At 48.5% G+C, this 20,805-nt stretch overlaps 1 protein-coding gene across 2 annotated transcripts in view; it reads left to right on the top strand.

Annotated features, from left to right (window-relative positions):
- Nucleotides 1-20,805, top strand: part of INPP5D (inositol polyphosphate-5-phosphatase D) — a 114,202-nt gene that overhangs the window by 5,433 nt on the left and 87,964 nt on the right. For both annotated transcript variants that reach the window (XM_054505946.2, XM_045867711.3), the window contains exon 2: nucleotides 10,333-10,396. In XM_054505946.2, the coding sequence (XP_054361921.1) occupies nucleotides 10,333-10,396 (64 nt within the window). The remainder of the gene's footprint in view (nucleotides 1-10,332; nucleotides 10,397-20,805) is intronic.

Here is a 20,805-nt window from a genome sequence, read left to right on the forward strand (position 1 = left end):
CAGTTGATGGACTTGTGGGTTGTTTCCACTTTGGGGCTATTGTGAACAATGCTGCTGTGAACATTCGTGTACAAGTTTTTGTGTGAACACGTGTTTTCAGTGGTCTTGGGTGGAACTGCTGGGTCCTACAGTAATTCCAAGTCTTTGTGGAACTGTCACCCTGCTTTCCACAGAAGCAGCTCCGTTTTGTGTCCCCATCAGCCATGTGTGAGGATTCTGATTCTCCCGCATGCTCATCAAGCCTTGTTGTTATCTTTCTGGTAATAACCATCCCGGGGGGTGTGAAGTGGCCTCTTAGGGTGACTTTGAGTTGTGTTTCTGTAATGACTAATGACTTTGAGCTTCTTTTCATGTGTTGATTGGCTATTTCCCTATCTTATTTGGAGAAACGTGTGTTCAGATCCTCTGCCCATTTAAAAAATCGGATTATTTGTCTGTCTGCTGTTGTCATTGAATTATTGAGAGGGTAAAACGAGAGAATGTGGGCAACACGTGTGGCCCAAGGCTAGGCGCGCGGTAAGCAGCCGCTAACACTGGCCATTATTTTGCACGAGTTAGAGAGTGAGCGGTGACATCTCAGACGCAGGGGAGCATGGGCCTGTCTGTGAAGAAAATTCCACAGCAGAAGGAAAGAGGAGAGCTCGGGCAGACTGTCACTTTGAGAACTTCCTGGAGGCCTATAAGAGCCTCCGGGAGACAGTGAGCTGTCATGCGGGGCCTCCTCAGAGGAAGTGCTCAAAGAGATAAGGCAGGAAGAACATTTGAATGGTGCATGAGTGTCCAGTGGCCGCGGGAGCCAGGGTTGAGCGCCCGGAAGCCTGAGGGAGAGAGGGGTCTGGGGGCACGGATGCCAGGAAGAACCACCAGGTAGATTGAAGATAAAGTCAAGAAGGAATGGTGGCCATCTTAAGAGTGACTGGCTAGTTCCCATTTAGGAGGGAGATACTGAGGGGACAGAAGCCCTAAGGCTCTGAGGAGGGAGCCCAGCATGTGGACGGGGTGGGGATCAGTGCTGGCAGCTGCCGCAGGCCTTGCCGGAGGGAAGTGGGGAGACCAAGCCCGCAGTTCTGGGGGCCAGATCTTTCCTTTCTCCCATGCTCATGTCACACCCCCTTTGTCCATTACTTAGAAAAACATCGTATTAACAATACCAGCACCCAAACAGTTTGGGTCCATTACTTTGTAAAAATGACCCCAGGCAGGGCTGGTTCCGAAAGGGTCAGCTGATCCAGCCCCTTCACTTGCCAGCCAGGAACCTGGCCTCCAGAGAGTAGAGGCCTGTGAGGCCATCCCAGGTGTTGGTGGCTACATAGAACTAGATCTGCTGATAAGCACTGCCGTGTTCTTTCAAGTAACTTAAAAAAATACAGTATTAAGTATACTGTACAAAGAGTACAAAGTGTAAGGAAGGAAAATAATCACCCAATTGCTGAGAGACCAACATAAATACTGTTAATTTGTAGGTGTATGTTCTCACTCTTTCTTTGCTCCTCTTTCTCCATAGATAGATAAATCTCTGTACTATATATATAACTATAACCATGTAATTTTGGTCTGTGTTTTTTAGCAACGTTAACATTTCCCGGTTAGTTAAAATTTTTTTCCCTTAAATATCATATTTAACGGGTGCCAAAATTCTAGTACATGATGTGCCGCAATTTATGAAGTGATTCTTGTATTGTCAGACGTTTGAGTTACCAGTAGTGTTTTGTTGTTATAAACATGATGGTGATGAAGGTCTTTGTGCAGAAATGTGACATTTCTGGTTACAGATTCCCAGGGGTGGAATTACAGGATCAAAGGATTGAAAAGTTTTTTAGGCTCTTGATATAGAATGACAAATCGCTTTCCAGAAATTTTGTTCCAGAGTGCTCACCTCATTCCAGGCTCCCTATTCTGAATATTTGCACTTAAAAAAAAAAAATTAAGTTGCACGGTGAAAGGGGTTTAATTTCTGTTCCTTTTTCTTTGCATTTCTTGATTGCAGTCATAGTAAACTTGTTTGATAGGACTGTTGACCTTCATAATTCCTCTTCGGTGAATGATCCTGTCCATTCTGTTTGCCATTTTTCTTTTGAAGGTGAGGTTTTTCTGTTATCTATTTACATGAAGTCCTTAGATCACTTTTGTTGTAAATATTTTCACTGTGGTTTGCCTTTAAACTTTGTGATTTCTTTGACATTCAGAGATTGTAAATTTTCATGAAGTCTGTCAATCTTTTTCCTTTGTGATTTTTTTCTCCTTTGCTTTTCAATGTAGAGAGTCCCTCTGCACATGGATATTCTGTTTTTGTTTTTTCTTTTTTTCCCCAGTGAGAGGCGGGAGGGTTAGGACAGGGCCTGTGGAACTTGATAGACTCAAGTGCCTGTCCAACCTCCAGATTCTGTGGGGCCTTGGTTTCCTCATCTGAAAACCAGGGCTAAGAATACCTATGTAGTAGTGTTAGTGGGTGGATTGAACAAATGTGTATATCACATGCAAGGTATTTGGCAAAAACAGATGGAGAAATGATAAGTTTTTTCGGTTTTATTTCTGTTTTGTTGGTTTTTTTTTTACATTGAACACTTTAATCTTCTGGAATTAATTCAGTGGATGGTGTAAGACAAAGGTGTATGTGTATTTTTTTGAGTAACCAATCACCTTTCTCAAAAACTTTTATTGAATGATTTGCTCCTTTTCTGATTCCTCTTTCTCTGTATATTAAGTCTTATGTATCTCTTTCTTGCCTGTTTACCCTGCTCCATGTATGTCTGGTTTTCTTATACCAAATGCGTCACCACAATTTTTTTTTTTTAAAGATTTTATTTATTTATTTGAGAGAGAGAATGAGATAGAGAGAGAGAGCATGAGACAGGGGGAGGGTCAGAGGGAGAAGCAGACTCCCTGCTGAGCAGGGAGCCCGATGCGGGACTCGATCCTGGGACTCCAGGATCATGACCTGAGCCGAAGGCAGTCGCTTAACCAACTGAGCCACCTAGGCGCCCGCGTCACCACAATTTTATAAACTATTTTATTTTAGGATTTTCATATCTGTTGTTTTCAAGTATTCTTCGAGGTGAACCAGCTAATAATTTTGCCAAATTAGAAAAAATACAATTGGGACTTCAATTCGAATTGCAGAAAATCTATAACATAACTTGTGAAAAGGAATATTTTAGTATTTGTCTTTTTTTTTTTTTTTTAAGATTTTATTTATTTGTCAGAGAGAGAGAGATCACAAGCAGGGTGAGTGGCAGGTGGAGGGAGAAGCAGGCTCCCTGCTGAAGGAGGCTGATTCAGGACTCTATCCTAGAACCCTGGGATCATGAACTCAGCCGAAGGCAGACGCTTAACCGACTGAGCTACCCAGGCGTCCCCAGAACATTTTAGTATTAGTCTTAATGAAAAGTGTACCTTCCCCTCTTTAAAATCTTGTAATTTTCTTCCTATAGATCCTTCCTATTTCTTGTTATGATTACTTCTGATTACTTTATAATTTTGTTACTTTTGTAACTGATACCTTTTCTCCTCCAGTTACCCTTTTGTGGTAACTGATAACATACAGGGAAGTTATAGGTTTTATAAATTTACCTTTTATTCTATCACTTGACTTACTTCTCTTTATTTCAAATTGTTTTTCATTTGCTTCTCTTGGATTTTCTTTAGAGGCAATCATGTTATATATAAATTATGATCATTTTGTGGTCTACTTTGCAAATACTTGTAACTCTGATTTAGATTTCATAGTTTATTACATTGGCCAATATTTCTCAAACACTGCAGTGGAGGATATTGGCAAGAGAACAGATCTACCTCAGGAAGTTCTGTGAGAGTCAAACATGACACTGACTGGGAAGGACTTGATAACGATATTCACACGAAGTTAGCGCTTGATGAAAGTTAGTTGTTGTTCTTTGTCATGTCAAACAAGGACCCATCTTTTCCTAGTTTTATAAAGTTTTGAATGACTGAGTATTTAATTTTATCGAATGCCTTTTTAATATCTGTTGAGATGATTATGTTGTTTCCCTCATTTCATTTACGGGCACAACAGCTTAATTTTATAAATTCCCTAACATTAACCATTTTGCACGATTAAAATGAACTGTTCTTGATTATGTTAATTTTTTATTGTACTCTGAATTTTATTTAGGATTTTTGTATATATGCTCATAGGTGAGATTGAGTTATATGATTTTGGTCAAGTTATGGTTTAAGAGCCATGGAAACTATAAAATATGGAGACATTTATGTGGCATCATCATTATCTGATTTTTTTGAAATATTAAAAGAAGTTTGGCAGAGGTGCTTTTCCTCAGAGCCACAAAATAATTTTTATTTATTTTATTTTATTTATTTTATTTTAAACTTAATTCTTAAGTAACCTCCACACCCAACATGGGCCTCTAACTCACAATCTCGAGATCAAGAGTCGCATGCTCCACTGACTGAGCCAGCCAGGTGCCCCAGAGATAATTTTCAAATATTTGCTTCAGTTTCTTCTTTGGTGTCGATTGATTCTTGTTTTCTACCTCGTTTCACTTTCGGTAAGTTATCTATATTTTTCAGAAAACAGCCCATTTTTTGAGCTTTTCAAATTTTCTGGCACACAATTATGCATAGTTTTTTGGTAATTTTCAGGTTTCTCTTTTATTACTCTTCTTTCTTCTTTTTCTCTTCTTGATTTTGTTTCCTTCTTGTGTTGGCTGGGCTCCCAGCAGGGAATAGATGGCCTAATCCAAAGGGGTGACAGGATAGGGAAGGGAAGGCCACACAGCCTAGAGCTAGCAACCTTGGGAAGCCCTTCCCACAGCTGAAGAGCTAGGGGACAGGCTATCACCAGGCCCTCCGACTGGAGCTGTGGCCTCTGCTGGAGGCAGGGTGGGGTCAGGGGACCGAATGCCCCCCTCCCGTGCTCCTCTCACTCTGTCTGTGCCAGACCTGGGTGAGGCAGCCCACACGGGCCCATCCCCCAGACACAGGGCAGGTGGAGAAGGATGGAGCCGGTCTAGATGGCGGGTAAGAAGAAGGTGAAACATTTTTTTCTTTCCTTTATTCAATTTGCCAGAGGGTTGGCCATTTAATTTTCTGCTTTTCAAGTCATAAGCTCTTAGATTTATTCCCTGTTTTGCTTTTTATTTTTATTTAAAAAATTATCTGTGCTCTCAGAAACCCCTACTTATGTATGTATGAGGACAGAGGTCTGTCTTCTCTATTTCTCACGTGTCCTCCGTGTCTTTTCTTTCTGTACTGACTTTCTCGAGTTTTTCTTCCTCGTTAGCATTCTCCAGGACATGAGCTGCTGTTTACCTCCTCTCTTGTGGTGTTTCTTGCTGACTCGTGAACTCCTGGGTTTTCCCATCTGATCACTTTTCCTTGTCTCACGCTGCTCAGTCTTTACAATCGATCTCTCCCGTGCTGGAGATGCAATGGTGGACTGAGTTCACAAGTCAGATTTCACCAGAATGTCTTTTATTCTTTGTGCAGTGATTCTGTGAAACATGGAAGTAACACCTTTGAGTCCTTAGAAAAATGATGCCCTTCTTTGGAGTGGTGCAATGTTTTCATAGGTCTGGTGATTTTTCTTTTCTGACAAAGAACTGTCAGGAAAAGTTGGGACAGATTCTTTTGGAGAGCAGAGTGGGTTTCTGCCCAATTCCTTTTCCCAGACAAAAAAGGACCAGCAGGGATGGGGGTGGGAGCCCCGATCAGAGATCCAGCTGTTGGGGGTAAGAGCCAGGGGTCTCATACAAGGAACAATGTGCTGGGCCCCTAGCTGCTGGGGCAGGGCGCTCAGCAGACCCCCAACAGCACTCTGGCTGCCTCCCCTCCACCTTTCACTTGGCCACATGGCCTCCTCTCACCTTCTCTCTTCTGAACTAATGGCCTCTTGTAATTCATCCATTTTCTGACTCTCTGGCTGGATTCTTTGAGGTTTTGGTGGTGAATAGTGAACACCCTTGGTTGCTAGGGCTGACGTACATTTTCCCCTGTCTCTATATCGGTCCAAGGGGCTTTTTTGAATGCAGGGTGTTCACCCCTTGTTCCCCCACCCCATCTTGTCCAGAAGTCTACAACATTTAAGCAAGAAAAAAAAAATGTACAAACAACACTAGAAATTAGAACTGATATATAATAAGAATTACAAAGGGGCTTAAAAACAATTATAGAGCATACTAAGCCGATCGGCATCGCGAGACAGGGACGCTAATGAGGTTCTTGAATTTTAGAGTTTGATTTCTCTGTCCCATCCTACCCTTGCCCCCCATGGGGCTCAGCATGGTAGAGGATGTTTCTGGGCATGCTTGTCAGTGTTCACTTGGCTGGGAGTAGACATGCAGAAATAGTAATATTTATCTGAGAGAATAAAAATGCCACGGTGTTGCTTTCTGCTTCCACTGGCTTGTCCTCTTGCATTCAAGTAAAACTTCCCAAACCATATTAGGATTGATCTGGAAATGCCCTGCCCAGAGGAAGCATCTTCCCACTTAGGACAGGGTGGGCACCTGCTGTCATCAGGCAGCAGTTCAGAGTCACGTGAGACGTTTGCTCTAAGCCCCATTTCACTGGAGAGTAGATCAGCGGCCCACGTACCTGGCCCAGCACCGTCCCCACCTGGGTCTCCAGTGGGGCTATTCCTGACACGATTGCCCTCAAATGCACCCCAGTCACTGGAAAGAGTAGCAGCCAACGACCTAAGGGGTTAGCACCCTAAACTGTTACTAAATGCCCACAAAGAGCTGGAAGGGCTGGATGAGACGGACATGGCGCGTTGTCTGGATTACATTCTAGTGCAGTTGCTGTCAAAGAGGATTTCGTCGTGGAATCCTCACCAACCATTTCACGTGTCAGATTGTGCGCCTGTGTGTGTACACGTAGGTTATGGGTCTGTATGTGTGTATGCACGTGTGTGTACATATATACATGCGTGTTCTCTGTGTACACATTCATGCATCTGGGACCAGAGTGAAGTACAGCTGCTGAGGATTGGGGGAGGCCAAGGAGCGCCCCCCTCCACCTGCCTGCAGAGCCCCCATTCCTCCCTGGCATGCGGTCTGGAACAGCTGATCTCCTGTGGGCTGGGGGTGGCGGGGGCGGGTGGTGGAGGTGGTGATGACCTTGTACATTTTCCCTCAAAGACCTGAACTGACCCAGCTCCGGGGACGCGGGTCCGGCCCCCTGTGTGGCCGCTGCTGAGATATCCCTGTCTAAGGGTGAGTGTCCTCTCTTCCTATTGTACTCGCTTTTGAATTCTGATCTGTTTGAGTCACACGGAACTGCTTCTGCATTTCAGCGTTCCTAGAACTTCTTTAAAAAGCCAGAAGGGCTGGTCTGCCACACTTGATGAAAGAAAGGGCCTTCCTGTTCCGTGCTGCTCTCTCTGCCCCTCTCCTGGTGACCCTCTTCTGTTTGTTGACAGGCTGATGTTTGGGGCCTGCTCAACTGCTTCCACATATTAGCTGCCCCCCCCCTCCGCCGAATAAGACCGGGCCCTGGTCTCATTTGCATATCTGCGGGAGGAAGTGTCCGGAGAACCAGCAGTGAGAGATAAGAGCCTGGCAGGGTGGGGCTGCCCCTCAGGCTCTGCAGAGGGGCTGAGGCTGGACGGGCTGGGGAGGGGGGCAGTGGGGCCAGGGTGCTGGGGCGGCTCTCTGTTTTGGGGACACCTCCGGGAGGTGAGGTGACAGCAGCCTAGAGAGCCATCCTTGCCTGTTGTGGTACCAGCTCGGGCTCTGGAGGCAGGACGGGGGGGGGGGGGGGGGGGGGGGGGGGGAGCATTCAGAGGTGAGGGAAAGAGAGAAACAAGAAACTTCCCTGTGAGAAAGGAAGGGCCGGGTGGAAGTGAAATTACCCAAACCATTCTCCAAAACTTTCTTGAAAGAGCCAGTGGCTCACAAGCCAAAAAGAGATTGTAAAACGTGACCCCATAAAATCGTAAAACCGCTACACAGCTTAAAAAGAAAAAAAATTCCATAAGCACCGTCAACAATAAGTAACTCCAAGGGGCGCCTGGGTGGCTCAGTCATTAAGATCCTGGGGTCCTGGGATCGAGCGCCGCATCGGGCTCCCTGCTTGGCGGGAAGCCTGCTTCTCCCTCTCCCACTCCCCCTGCTTCTCCCTCTCCCACTCCCCCTGCTTGTGTTCTCTCTCTCTCGCTGTGTGTCCCTCTGGCAAATAAATAAAATTAAAAAACAACAACAAGGGCGCCTGGGTGGCTCAGTTGGTTAAGCCACTGCCTTCAGCTCAGGTCATGATCCTGGAGTCCCGGGATCGAGTCCCGCATCGGGCTCCCTGCTCTGCAAGGAGCCTGCTTCTCCCTCTAACCCTCCCCCCTCTCATGTACTCTCTCTCTCTCATTCTCACTCTCTCAAATAAATAAATAAATCTTTAAAACAACAACAACAACAACAAAAAACCCCCAATAACTCCAAAATATATTGTGGCATGTATCAAAGTCTTACAGATAAATAAGCAAAAGATGATTAGGGGCGCCTGGGTGGCTCAGTTGGTTAAGCGACTGCCTTCGGCTCAGGTCATGATCCTGGAGTCCCTGGATCGAGTCCCGCATCGGGCTCCCTGCTCGGCAGGGAGCCTGCTTCTCCCTCTGACCCTCCCCCCTCTCATGTGCTCTCTCTCTCTCATTCTCTCTGTCTCAAATAAATAAATAAAATCTTTAAAAAAAAAAAAAAAAAAAAAAAAAAAAAAAGATGATTAAAAAAAAAAAAAAAGGTAAGCCAAACACATGAAAAGAAATGTGCAGAAAAAGAAAGACGAATAGTGAAACATGGGAACACGGTCAACCTTTCTCATAAAGAAAGGCAGATTAAAGTGAGTACTCATTTTTCTTTAACCTTTCAGATTTGCAAAGATGAAAATGTCTGATAGCCTGTTGGCAGGGTGTGGGGAAATAGACATATCCGGTTAGTGGGAGAGAAAAGTGACACAGCCTTGCTGGGAGGCAATCGTCAGTCTCTCTCAAAATACAAAGCCCGCGTCTCTCCTGCGGCTCTCCTCCTGGTGGTGATCTCCCCATGGCCCCTAATAAATGTCAGCACATGCAGTGTCCAGCATGTTCCAGGCGCTACTGTAAATGCTCTTCCTAAGTTAAGTCACTTAGTTGATGCAGTGACAGGTGGCCGGTGTTGTTCTGGTCCCCATCGTACTGACAGGGAGGCTGGATCTGTGCCTTTACCAGTCACATAAGGTATAGGCACGGAGATGCTCACTGCAGCACCATTTAGGAGAATAAAAAGCTGAAAGTAACTACCCATCCGTCATCACGGGCTGGTCAAATAAATGCTCATACTACCACGTGGTGGAACGTGAGTTGGGAAGACCTGTAACATATGTTTTTTGGTGAGGAAAGCAAATTTCAGAACAACATATATACTGTGCATTTAAAAAGATGTGTATATTTAAGTTTGTACATTTAAGAGTTCGGGAGTGATTTACAAAAAGTAGTAACTCGGAGAAGCGGGGCTCAGCAGGAGGGGGAGAAGGAGACATTTCTTTTTCATCTTTTATCTTTCTTTATGGTTTTAAATTGTTTAGTGTATAATTTTATTTTTTAAGTTTTTAAAAAGATTTTATTTATTTGAGAGAGAGTGTGAGCAAGAGTTGGGGGGAGGAGCAGAGAGAGAGGGAGAGCACAAGCAGGGGGAGCAGCAGAGGGAGAGGGAGAAGCAGGCTCCCAAGGAGCAGGGAGCCCAATGCGAGACTCCATCCCAGGACCCTGAGATCATGACCTGAGCTGAAGGCAGATGCTTAACCAACTGAGCCACCCAGGCGCCCTTAAACTAGTATATAACTTTAAATACTAGTTAAACAGGGGTGCCTGGTTGGCTCTGTCAGGTAAACATCTGACTCTTGATCTCAGGGTGGAGAGTTCAAGACCCACATTGGGCTCCATGCTGGACGTGGAGCCTACTTAAAAAATAATAATAATAAAATAAGATAAAATCTAGTTAAACAACACATAGAAATGTTGAGTGAAGTGCCAGGCACCCAGGAAGGGCTAAATACTCTTGTAATGAAGTTATGTCTTGAGGGTGGATTCCTTTAAATCAGACCACATAGCTGTCAAGTGCCAATGTAAATCATGCCCAGAAGACCCCACATGCCTTTTCCTGGAGCTTCCTGAGTGGAGGGTGGGGGGGGGGGGGCGGAGGGAAGGGGGCTCAGTCTAGGACTGCTTGATGTCAAGGCCGATCTTCACCTCAGAATGGTCAGCTCCAGGGTTCAGAGACGTCATGCCCAGGTTCCTCGAGCCATGTCAGGAATTCCTGTCTTTTCAGTTCCCAGAGAAATGAATTCCCTCGCATGGGTTCTAACGAAGCCTTTGGTCTATTTCAGGTACCGGAATTGTGTTTACACGTACAGGATTCTGCCCAATGAAGATGATAAATTCACTGTCCAGGTAAGCCCTTTATCAACCTGGACATCTGACCCTGAGTGGAGCCGGAGTTGGCAGAGAAAGTGACAAAGATGAAGAAGAGAGGAAAGAAAACTTGTGTCCCAAACAGCCTGGACGTGAGGGCCTGGCTGAGCCTCTTTCTCCCCAGAAGTCTGGGGGTGGGGGTTGCTTGGAGGGTAAGCTGTGACCCCACTCCGTTGGGAAGGATGCCCAGAGACAACGGAAAGGGACTGTAGCTTGTTGATTATTTTCTTCAGTGAGCTCAGCTGAGTGAGGGTCGGTGGGCTGGGGAGGAGAGGAGGGGAACTTACAGGAGAGCAGACCAGTTTTTTCTGAGGGACTAGATGATCGCCCAACAGGTTAGCACAAAACAGTACCTTTCCATTTGTAGACACCTCTTCTGCCAAAGGCTGATGCTCATGGCACCTGGTGGCACCGTGTAGAGGCCAAGTGTGTAAAACTTGCCATTAAACGTTAAGAATCAGCTGCAGCAAGTCTTTCCAAGTCCAAGTCTGGAAAGCCCACCCCCCACATAGTTTGCATGACAAACCCCATGGGCTCTGTGTGACCACAATGCATGTCAACCAAGTGGTGTGGAGGCCAGGGGAGCTATTTTTATCTGGCTGCATTAAGAGAGCAGGGGGGTGGTCAGAACAAAGGAGGTGTCCTCAGGAGGGGCAGAGGAGTCATGACCGTGGTAAGAGGCACCAACAAATGGCTTGCACCCACGTGGGCAGCAGAGAGGAGGGATAGACCAGGGTCGGGACGCCATGTCACGGAGCAGCAACAGAGTCTGTAGGGTTTAGCGGAAAAGAAAGTAAAAGTGGAGGAAAGGTGGGGCATGATCACTGATTCCAAAACGTGAAGGGAAGGACGCATTTTGTCCAGAGCTAGGATGTCGTTGAGGGCAGGACAACGGGCAGGTGCCGGGGGCAACGGTCACTGGAAATGTGTCAAGTGGGAGAAGGTGTGTGGAGTAGAACACCTCTGGGAAGATGATGGGGGTCAAAGGAATCACTTCAATGAGCCCCTCGGTCAGAGAGTGAGACCCTAAGGGGGTGCTTGAACCAGCCCAGGGGCTCTCGAAGAATCTAAAGAATATCCGTTGGAATGTTTCTAGCGCGTCTGGGTCACTCGCACGTCTTGGCCTGGTCACCAGGGATGAATGGCAGCACCCCTGGTATCAGACTGTCCTTTCAGGTCCTTGGCAGCTGCTTATCGTGGGCCATGGTGGTCTCTCCCGAGGGGAGGCCTGTGTGGGGCAGGCAGTGGGCCTCCGCGGCCCCCACAGGGTTTTGTGAGTCTAGGACAGTGTGAGCTTTCCTGGCTGGGCTGGCATCCTTGATAGGTGGTTTGCTGAAAGGAGCCTCAACTCAATCTTAAGTTAAAAGTTGGTCAATGCTTTTGATCTTTTTTCGCCTTGTGGTTTCTTCTATTCCTTCAAAGTGAAGACGACTTCAAGTATGACTAGGCCTTAAGCTGGAAAAGACCTGACTCTGTGGCTTCTCGTACACGTGGCTGTACCCACGGCCCATAAACGCATCGGCCGCGTCTGGCACGTCTCCCTCTCACCTTCGTACCCTTGCCATCGTGGCTGTGCGCCCTCCGGGGAGTTGGCTGCCTGTCCCGCAGCGGTTTCAGGATCTGGGGCCTCGTCAGGCTTTGGGGGTGTCAAACAATGGAAACTCGCTTTGGCTGAGCCCTATAAGGAGTGGGCGGCCCGTGAGGGAGAAGGCCTGGCCTGGGACCAGAGGGCTGGGGGCCCTGCACCAGGGCGCGCCCTGCCACGCCTCAGCTGTCCTCTGCCCGTCTGCTCTTGTCCCAGAGACAGGTGTCCTTCTCAGTTACCAGTCCCCAGAGGGGATCTGGGTGGCTCAAACATCAACAGCTTTCTCTGCCCGGGCCACTCAGGGGCCACAGGCCGGCGTGTCAACCAGATGTCTGAGCAGCTGCTCCCCCCGCCACCCCCACAGTCAGAGCGTGGGGCCATGGGCAGGCAGGCTTCCTAGAAGAGCTGGGGCCCTGCTGGACTGGTGGGCTGCTGACCCCAGCACTGGGTGGCCCACAGCAGGTAACCAGGGTGCAGGGATCTGTGGGGCCCAGGCGGCCTGCAAAAATTTCCACTCCAAAGGATACACCTTCCTGTAAAAACACAACACCTTCCTGCGATCACAAGAATAGTTGGCTTCCGAGGAGCACGTTGAGGCATGTGTGCAAGGAGATGAAATCAGAGATCTACCAGGTCTCAGTCCTGACCCATTGCTGCTTATTTTAACCCTGGTTCCTCTTTTCATGTCGAGGCAAAACCTCATACTCTTTTCTGAGCCGAGCCACGGTTTCTAAATAACTCATTCCTTACACCTGAGCCTGCTTAGTGCCACCAGAATGTGAGGCTCCTAAAATAAGAATCCAGCCTGAAAAACTTGGCCAAGTGAAGCACCCAGGGCTCAACTCGCTTTCTTACTTTAGTTCCCTCTGCTCTTCTCACTGGGGCTTCTGTCTTTTTGGACAAAACCGAAGGGCCACCCCACCTCCATTCTTTGCAGAGGGACCTCAGGTGGTGGGTCCGTGCATCGTGGTGCATGACCGCCCCATTTGGGTCAGGAAGAGGAGCGATCCTCACACTCTAGGACCTTGCTCTCTTTCCACCTTTCTCAGACTTCCAGAAAATCAGAGAGGGGAGGGAAGGCTGTAACTTCATTCCACTCCCCTGTTGTGAGCATGAAGGTAGCTGAGGACTACAGAAGGTGGAACTCACATGCGGGCCTCCACCCCAGAAAGTGTGTCCAGACCTGGCTGTGTGTTGGACCCCTGGGAAGGGTGGACTCCACCCGAGGAGGATGCAGGGGCAGGACGGTGTAACCTCTCAGGAAGAGAGGCCCCTTTTCCTTCCCACAGTTGTCAATGGAGTCTGATCATAAATGGCATCTGGCCCTTGTGGTTAATCGACCTGGAACGAAGGCAGGAAAGCCTACAACGTGTAAAACACCCACCCGGGTGAATGCTGGCATGGGGGAGCCCCCACCTCTGCCACTGCTGTCTTTCTTCGCTGGGAGGGAACAGACATCGAACAAAACAACCACATCTGCTGGCCAACGTAAGTCAGTCCTACCTCCTGCTCAGGGGAGGGAGGGAAGGAAAAATGGAGGACAAGGAGATGGATGGAGGCGGAGGAAGACCACGGAGAGAGAGGAAAGAAGGAAAGAGAAATGAATGAGAAGAGAAAGAGGAAGGAGGGAAGATGGAGGAGTAGAGGTGGGTGAGGGTGGAGGGCAGTATTCTAGAAGGTTCCAGGCAGTAGTGCCTGGGGGTGGCGGGAAGGGGGCAGGTGTCGTGGTGCTCAGTCTCTCTCAGCTGTGCCCCTTGGGCTGTGGATTTCTGTACCTCAGTTGCCTCAGGAGCCCACAGAATTGTCGTCACGGGGGGGTGGGTCATCAGCTCTCTGGCCCCCCGATCCTGAGAACCGTCTGGTCCTCGGGGGTGAGTAGCGCTCCGAGCCCGATGTGAGGCCAGAGGAAGGCAGGTCAGCTCCACCCCTCAGGCCTGAGTCTCCCATGCTCACAGTTGGGTCTCTTGTAAACTCCCTTTCTGCCTTGGAAGGGGACGTGACCCTCCTCTGAGGGTCTGGCTCCAGAAGGAGCTGTTAGGCTTCTGTGCCTTTCCGAAATGGCCCTCCTCCCTGGGAGATTAGGGACCGGTTGGAAGCAGTAGGAGCAGAGCCGATGGGCCAGCCTGAGCGTGAGCAAGGGGGGCCGGGGGCTCCAGACGTGTCACCGAAATGGCTGCCCCAAGGCCAGCGCCAAGTGCACGTCAGCAGGGCCCTTGGGCCGGATTCCTACAGCCCCTCAACCCTTGCTCTCTTTCTGACATCCTTCCTGCCAAGAAGAACAAAGCAGGACAAAAAAGCTGCCCCTGGTCCCCGTCACGTCAGTATTCGCCGTGAGCTTCCTGTCTTTTTCTCCTGGTTGAGGCTGCGTCCAGGATGCTGGGTGTTTCAGACGGGCGCACGCTCAAGGCTGCGTGGAAGTTGTGACCAACAGCGAGCTTGGAACCGTCTGCCTCGGAGACTCGCGGTCTTCTTTGCCCGTAGAAGAAAAGCCCGGCGGCTCAAGCCGCCCGGCTGAGAGGCTCAGGACTCCGTTCCTGGTCCCTGACAGTGGCCGGTGGTAGTTGTCCTGTCGCTTGGGGCAACGTGGCTTTTGGAGACAGAAAACAAAACTTTCTACAAGCCATTCGTCACAAGTGTCCCGGAGGGTAAACGGTTGAGCCATTGTTACTAAGTTCAGGAAGAGGGTGGCAGCTATTATTGTTCGGAGTGGTCACCCAGTGAAGCAGAGATTCCGTCTGAGCCGCCCGGGCGAAGGATGTGGCTCTCACACACTTCCTGACGTTGCACAACGGGATGGAGCTGAAGGTGCAGGCGGGAGAAGACGCGCAGGGCCGCCCTGCACCACCGCTCGGCCGCGGGGGGCGGGGGGCCGGGGGCCTGGCGGTCCCTTCAGGCCCTGACGGCCACATTCTAGAAGCCTGCATTTTTTAAAAATTAAATTTATTTTATTTTATTTTATTTTTTTAATTGTATCTGCTGTTGAACAACATCTGCAGCTCAAAACATCCCCCAGTTTGCCTTTACCTTCAAAAGGGAATTGGATGGAGATAAAATTTTTGAGGACCACGGTTTTTTTGGTTTTTGTTTTTGCTTTTCAAAATTCTATAGAGGCATTGTTCTACTGCCTTCCAAAATGCGCTATTACACATAGCCCCGAAGACAAAATCCAAGGCCAACCTGGTGCTGGTTCCAATATAGGGAACCAGGTTTTTTTTTCTTTTTCTGATTTGCAGCTGGTAGGAGTTGTTTTTTTGTTGTTTTTTTTTTCCTACCCCTGTCGTTTTCCCTTTGTTGGTAGTTCCTGAAATGGGTTCAGCCTGTTCCGTCTGCAAATTTGGGTCTTTCTTCGGCTCAGACTTCTCTTCTGTTTGGTCTTTGAGTACATTTTTATCCCAGCTCTTCCGACTTTTGTCATCCCACCTCCTGATGACTGTCTTTGCTTTCTCTGCCCGCCCCCATGCATCTTGTCCATGCCTCTCATGCTCCAAGCCTTCTGGTCCACCTTGCCCCCCCGCATTGGATGCATTTCCTCTTAGCCGCCCAAAGCAGAGCTCACATGCGGCCGACACCAGCTGTGGTTGGTGGGCTTGGGCGCGGGAATAGGATGCAGTTGTAACCAAGGAGATATGAAGGGAAACACTGTGTGGGGCTTCTGGGAAAGGTTTATTTGTCTTAGAAAGAGATACAAGGATGGCGTCTGCCTTCGGTTCAGGTCATGATCCCAGGGTCCTGGGGTCGAGCCCCACGTCAGGCTCCCTGCTCTACCAGGAGTCTGCTTCTCCCTCTGCCTGCTTCTCCCTCTTTGTGCTCTCTCTCTCAGTCAAATAAATAAATGAAATCTTTAAAAAAAAAAAAAAAAAAAGAGAGATACAAGGATGAGATGGTCCCTTTTCTACCTTTGGAAACTGTCATAGCGTATAATAGCTGGGGCTGAGGCTCCCATCTTGCAAGCAAGAGGGGAGGTAGCTGGGGAGTGAGGCCGATATGCAGAGGGCAGAGCAGAAAGGTACAATGAACCTGGGTCCCCGATGACACCACTGAATTAACTGAACAGAATTAACCCACCTGGTCACTGCCTTGCCTCTCGTCTTCCTGTTTTTGAGATCATTCCTTTTTGTTCAAGTAACTGAATTAGGGTTTTCTGTCACCTGCAGCTCCAGGTATTCTAACATGCAGAGGTTTGGGCTGTCCTAGGGGAATCTCAAAGCAGAAAATGAAAAATTTAAATTGAACATCAAGTTTCACGGCCCCCAAAGCCCACAAGCCAAGATCCGACCCCTGTGGTCTCTGACTCTTCCCTCTCCCTAGCTCTGGCCTGCACCATGTTGCTGGACCCACTCCCACCCCCACCCCGCCCCTGACATTCCCTGACCCACGTCACCATGCCAGACATCCTGGAGTTCAGTATCTCTTTGTCCAACTGTAACCACAGAAAGCACAAAAACCAATCCATATTTCAGCCATTTCTGCCCTGGGAAGTTACCTCCATTACTTGCTTACTATAGATGGTTTAGCCGCTCCAGTCGGCGTTGCCTTTCAAGATGAGGTTCTGGGTCTAGCTTTCACATATGCAAGAGGACGCTTAAAGTCACCCAACAGAAGGGAGTCTTTCCTCTAAGAAAATACCCCCCTACAGAGGCCTTCCCTGATGACTCCATAAAAATGTCTACCCACCCCCACCTGTCGCCCCAACCCCATATCCTGCTTTATCTTCCCTGTGGCACTTGTAATTGCCCGCTTTACTTGACTTACTTATTGTCTGTCCTCGAATGGTCCCTGGCATGTGGTGGCCACTTGGTAAATATATCAAATGACTGATGTCTGCTGCCGCCCGTAAGAATACAGAAGGAACTGCATGTTTCAGCTACAACGGTGACTTGGGTAGTGCTTGCCACACTTAACAGCCCTTCACTGGGTGTCCATGGGATGCGCCTGATCTGTTTGTTGACTCCTCACCCTTGCTTTTCACGCCTTGACCAATTTCCTCTGCATTCTGGGCAGGGAGTTTCCCCTGCTCCCCAGTCTCAGTTTTGCTCTCACCCCGTCCGATGTGGATTTGAATTCCACCACTGAGTTTTTCATTTTGCTGCAAGCCGACCTGATCTGACTGGTCTCCCTCTTTAACTGGCCCTGTTGTTTGTTCGTCTTTCCTGTTCTCTTCTCGTGAGGAGGAGGTACCGAGTCTGGGCTTCTCTGTCCTGTCTTGATGGGGACCTGTTCGAGCGCTGTTATGGTCTTATGGCTGCTCACTGGGCTTCTGTCACCCCAGCTTTGGAGAAGTGGGAGGACAGAAGGAGGAGGTCAGGGCAGGGGCTGGTGGCTGGGGTCCCATGAGGCAGCAGGAAGAGAGAGCCTTGGGGATACTGGAGGGGTCAGAGGGAGGGTCCCCTAACTCCCCCTGGGCCCTACACCCTCATCCCTCCTCACCATTGCTCCCATTTATTGAGCCCTTCCTGGAGCCAACCACTTGATATATGACCTTTAATTGAATCCTGGAAGGGAGTATCATTATCATTATTCCCATTTGAAATACAGGGAAACTAAGGGGCTGACATTATTTGCTTGGTTCATACAACTAGTCAGTGATAGGACAGGGATGTTATTTGATCTGCCATGCTCTGGCTTAAGGGCCAGGCCACCCTCCTTCTCCTTGGCTTGGCTCTTAGTCACCAAGGCACCCTGTAGTCTGGGCGCCTGGCTGGAAGGCCAGATTGAGTCTGATGCTGCCGCCATGTTTGGCTACTGACCTCTGCTTTCCTGGCCACCCAAGGTTGGCCCCGGCAATGGAACCAGCTGTGAACTGTATGGCACTTGAACCTTTAACCTTCTTGAATGAGGCTCAAGATGACCCTACTCTTAAACCGAGTCCCGTCAGCTCTATAGCCGTATCTCCTGACCATATTCCTTAATGACTTGTCATTCCAGAATGACTTAGCTCAGAGATTCCCCATTTGTTCATCTGCTTGTTCATTCAGCAAATTTCGCTTAGGGCACTGGGGGTACAGTAGTTAGTCAACCTTGTACACATAGTCCTTGCCCTTATGGGATGGATGTTCACTTTAGAGACTGATGACAACCAATTATCAAGATTATCTCCTGGGCCCCAGATTTGTATACCTTGAAGTAGAGGTGTGTCAGGTGTCTTCATAGCAAAAGGAGCTTCCCTCAAGTGGGAGGAAATGAATGACCCAACCAATCCCTCCAAAAAGTCATCACTCCCTTTCTGTGCTCCCCTAGCACTTCCCCTCTTCCTGCTACCATGCCCTTCCCATGTGGGTGGCCCTCAGCTCTGTGTCTGTCTCCCCCCACCTCTCCACCCCTGTGAGCTGTGGGTGCCTCGGGAACACGAGTGAGGGTTCGTTTGCTTCTTGTGTGCTCTAGAGCCTGGCACAGGACAGAGAATTCATAACCATTCATTGAACGAAAGGCCCAATTGGACTTGGCTTGAAGATGGTGCCTCTGTTTACCACTGGGTGCTCACAAACCCTTTGAGGTTAACCGTAATCCCCCTGTTCTTGGCAGAGGTGTCCCACTTTGAGCAACCCCGAGATGGAAGAATCCAAATTTCTTCCCAAGTATGCAATGAATTAGTAGGTAATCCGTTAGTCATTTTTACAAAGACATTCACTGTTAGAGAGTAGGAAGTTCTCAAAGTCCCTTCACTGAAGCTGCCCCTGACTGTCCAAGTCAAGGGTCCCTGGAGGGCGGATGGGCATCAGAGTGCCTGCCTGTCTCTCTACCACATTTATGCTCCTTCATGACTTGGGGGAAAATGTTCTGAAGTTTTGAAATGAAGAGCTGTATTTTCCAAAATCCGATATTTCTGGCAAATACACTCTGAAGACCCTGGAAAGAGGCCATAGCACCTCATACTGGGACAAGGACAGGACACAAGGACATAGTCCCAGGCTTTAAAGAGGGAAACCGGACATTCACAACAAGTAGATTTCAGGGTTACTCAGAAGTCTGCAAGAAAAACTGTTGACTGCTCGAGAAACCAAACAACAGAATGGCTCTCCCTCTGTGGGAAGGCATCAAGGAGATAGTTACTCCTACCGACACCAAGCTCCTCCCTGCCCCAGGATCTTTGCACTTGCCCTGCCCTCTGTCTGGGAGTCTATCCCTCTAGATTACCACATAGCTAACTGCCCCAAAGTTACTCCCAGGTCTCCCCATCTAAAGCCATGCCCTGCCCTGACAGTCATTCTGCTATGACCCTGTTTTATTTTTCTTCATAGCTCTTATCACTGTCAGCAACCATATTAGTTTTCTTTTGCTGCTGTGATGAATTACTGCAAATGTAGTGATTTAGAAACAACACAGATGTGGGGCGCCTGGCTGGCTCAGTTGGTAGAGCGTGTGACTCTTGATCTCAGGGTTGTAAGTTTGAGTCCCACGTTGGGGGTAGAGATTAGTTAAAAATAAAATCTTAAAAAAAAAAACACACACAAATGTATTATCTTACAGTTTTGGGGGTTGGTAGTCTGAAATGGATTTCACTGGGCTAACATCAAGGTGTTGGCAGGACTGTGGTCCTTTCTGGAAACTAGGGGATAAATATGTCTTCTTGCCTTTTCCACTTTCTAGGGGTCCCCCGCGTTTCTTGTCTCATAGCCCATTTTTCCATCTTCAGAGCAAGCAAAAGGTGGGGGGAGAAAGGGGCTCTGGTTCTGACTCTCCTCTTTCCCTTATGAGGACCCTTGGGATTTGATTGAGCCCACCCGAATAATTCAGAACGCTCTCCCTATCTCAAGGTCAGTACATTAGCAATCCTTAATTCCTTCTGCATCTTAATTCCCCCCCCCTCACCCCCCCCCCCCCGGTGCCATGCAACAAAACATATCTCTGGGATTCAGGGATCAGGACGTGGACTTCTTTGAGGGGGTTCTGCCCACCACAGTGACTCTCTGTTATTTATCGACTCACTCATTTGTCATCTATCTCCCCTATGAGGATGTGAAACCCAGGGGTGCTAAGACCTTGTCTTTCTTGCTCACTGCTGCGTCTGCTGCTCTTAGAAGAGCACATGGCACATGGGAGCTTCTCCTTTGCTAAACGGTTGAATGAAGAGGTAAATTTGTAATATGAGTGAGGGAGGAAAGGCCTCCATTTCTTTACGTCTACAAGGAGGGGAGTGTAGTAGAGACCTCCAAAGGCCTCTGCGCTCTAAAATTTTACAGTTCCTTCCATGACAATGACATTGACCAAGGTTTAGGAGAGGGGCGTGTTCCGAGCAGCTGTTTGGAATCTGCAGCAAGAGCGGCAGGAACCGGGTCTGAGACAACCGGGTCTGGGACAAAGGGAAGGCAGCGGGGGAGCTTGGGGGTGAGCAGCAGAGTTAATCCGGGAGCTGCCCCAGGCTGCATCTTCCCAGGCAGCTCCTCTCCAGGCTGAGGACACAGGCTTGTCTGCCGGCTGTCATTTCTGTCTCCCACCAAGTACCTCGAGAGTTTCACAGAGAGAAATGAAGCAAGCTAGAGAGAAGAGCATCTCAGGGATATGTAATTAAGGATAAAAATATCCCTCCCAGGCTCCCAGCAATGGGGAGATAGAAAATGCCCCTGATCTGGGGACCAGGGGAACCATGAAGGGTTTTGAAAGATAATGATTGGTACAGGTTTTTAGTATGGATAAGCTTGCACAATTAGAAACACCATCTATATCCAAACAGCACCAAAAGACACGTGGTTACATTCTTGACAGGGAGGAGTTCAAAGCGTGCAGCTTTGTTAAATATAGAACCTTTGCTTGGGGCGAGAGAAAAGGGGAAACGGACATAGAGAAGGAGAAGATGGGCTTCCTT

The sequence above is a fragment of the Mirounga angustirostris genome, unplaced genomic scaffold (genome assembly GCF_029215605.1).
Source record: "Mirounga angustirostris isolate CCGP_5_RB_7025 unplaced genomic scaffold, mMirAng1.0.hap1 SCAF_3, whole genome shotgun sequence".
In the NCBI taxonomy this organism is placed as follows: domain Eukaryota; kingdom Metazoa; phylum Chordata; class Mammalia; order Carnivora; family Phocidae; genus Mirounga; species Mirounga angustirostris.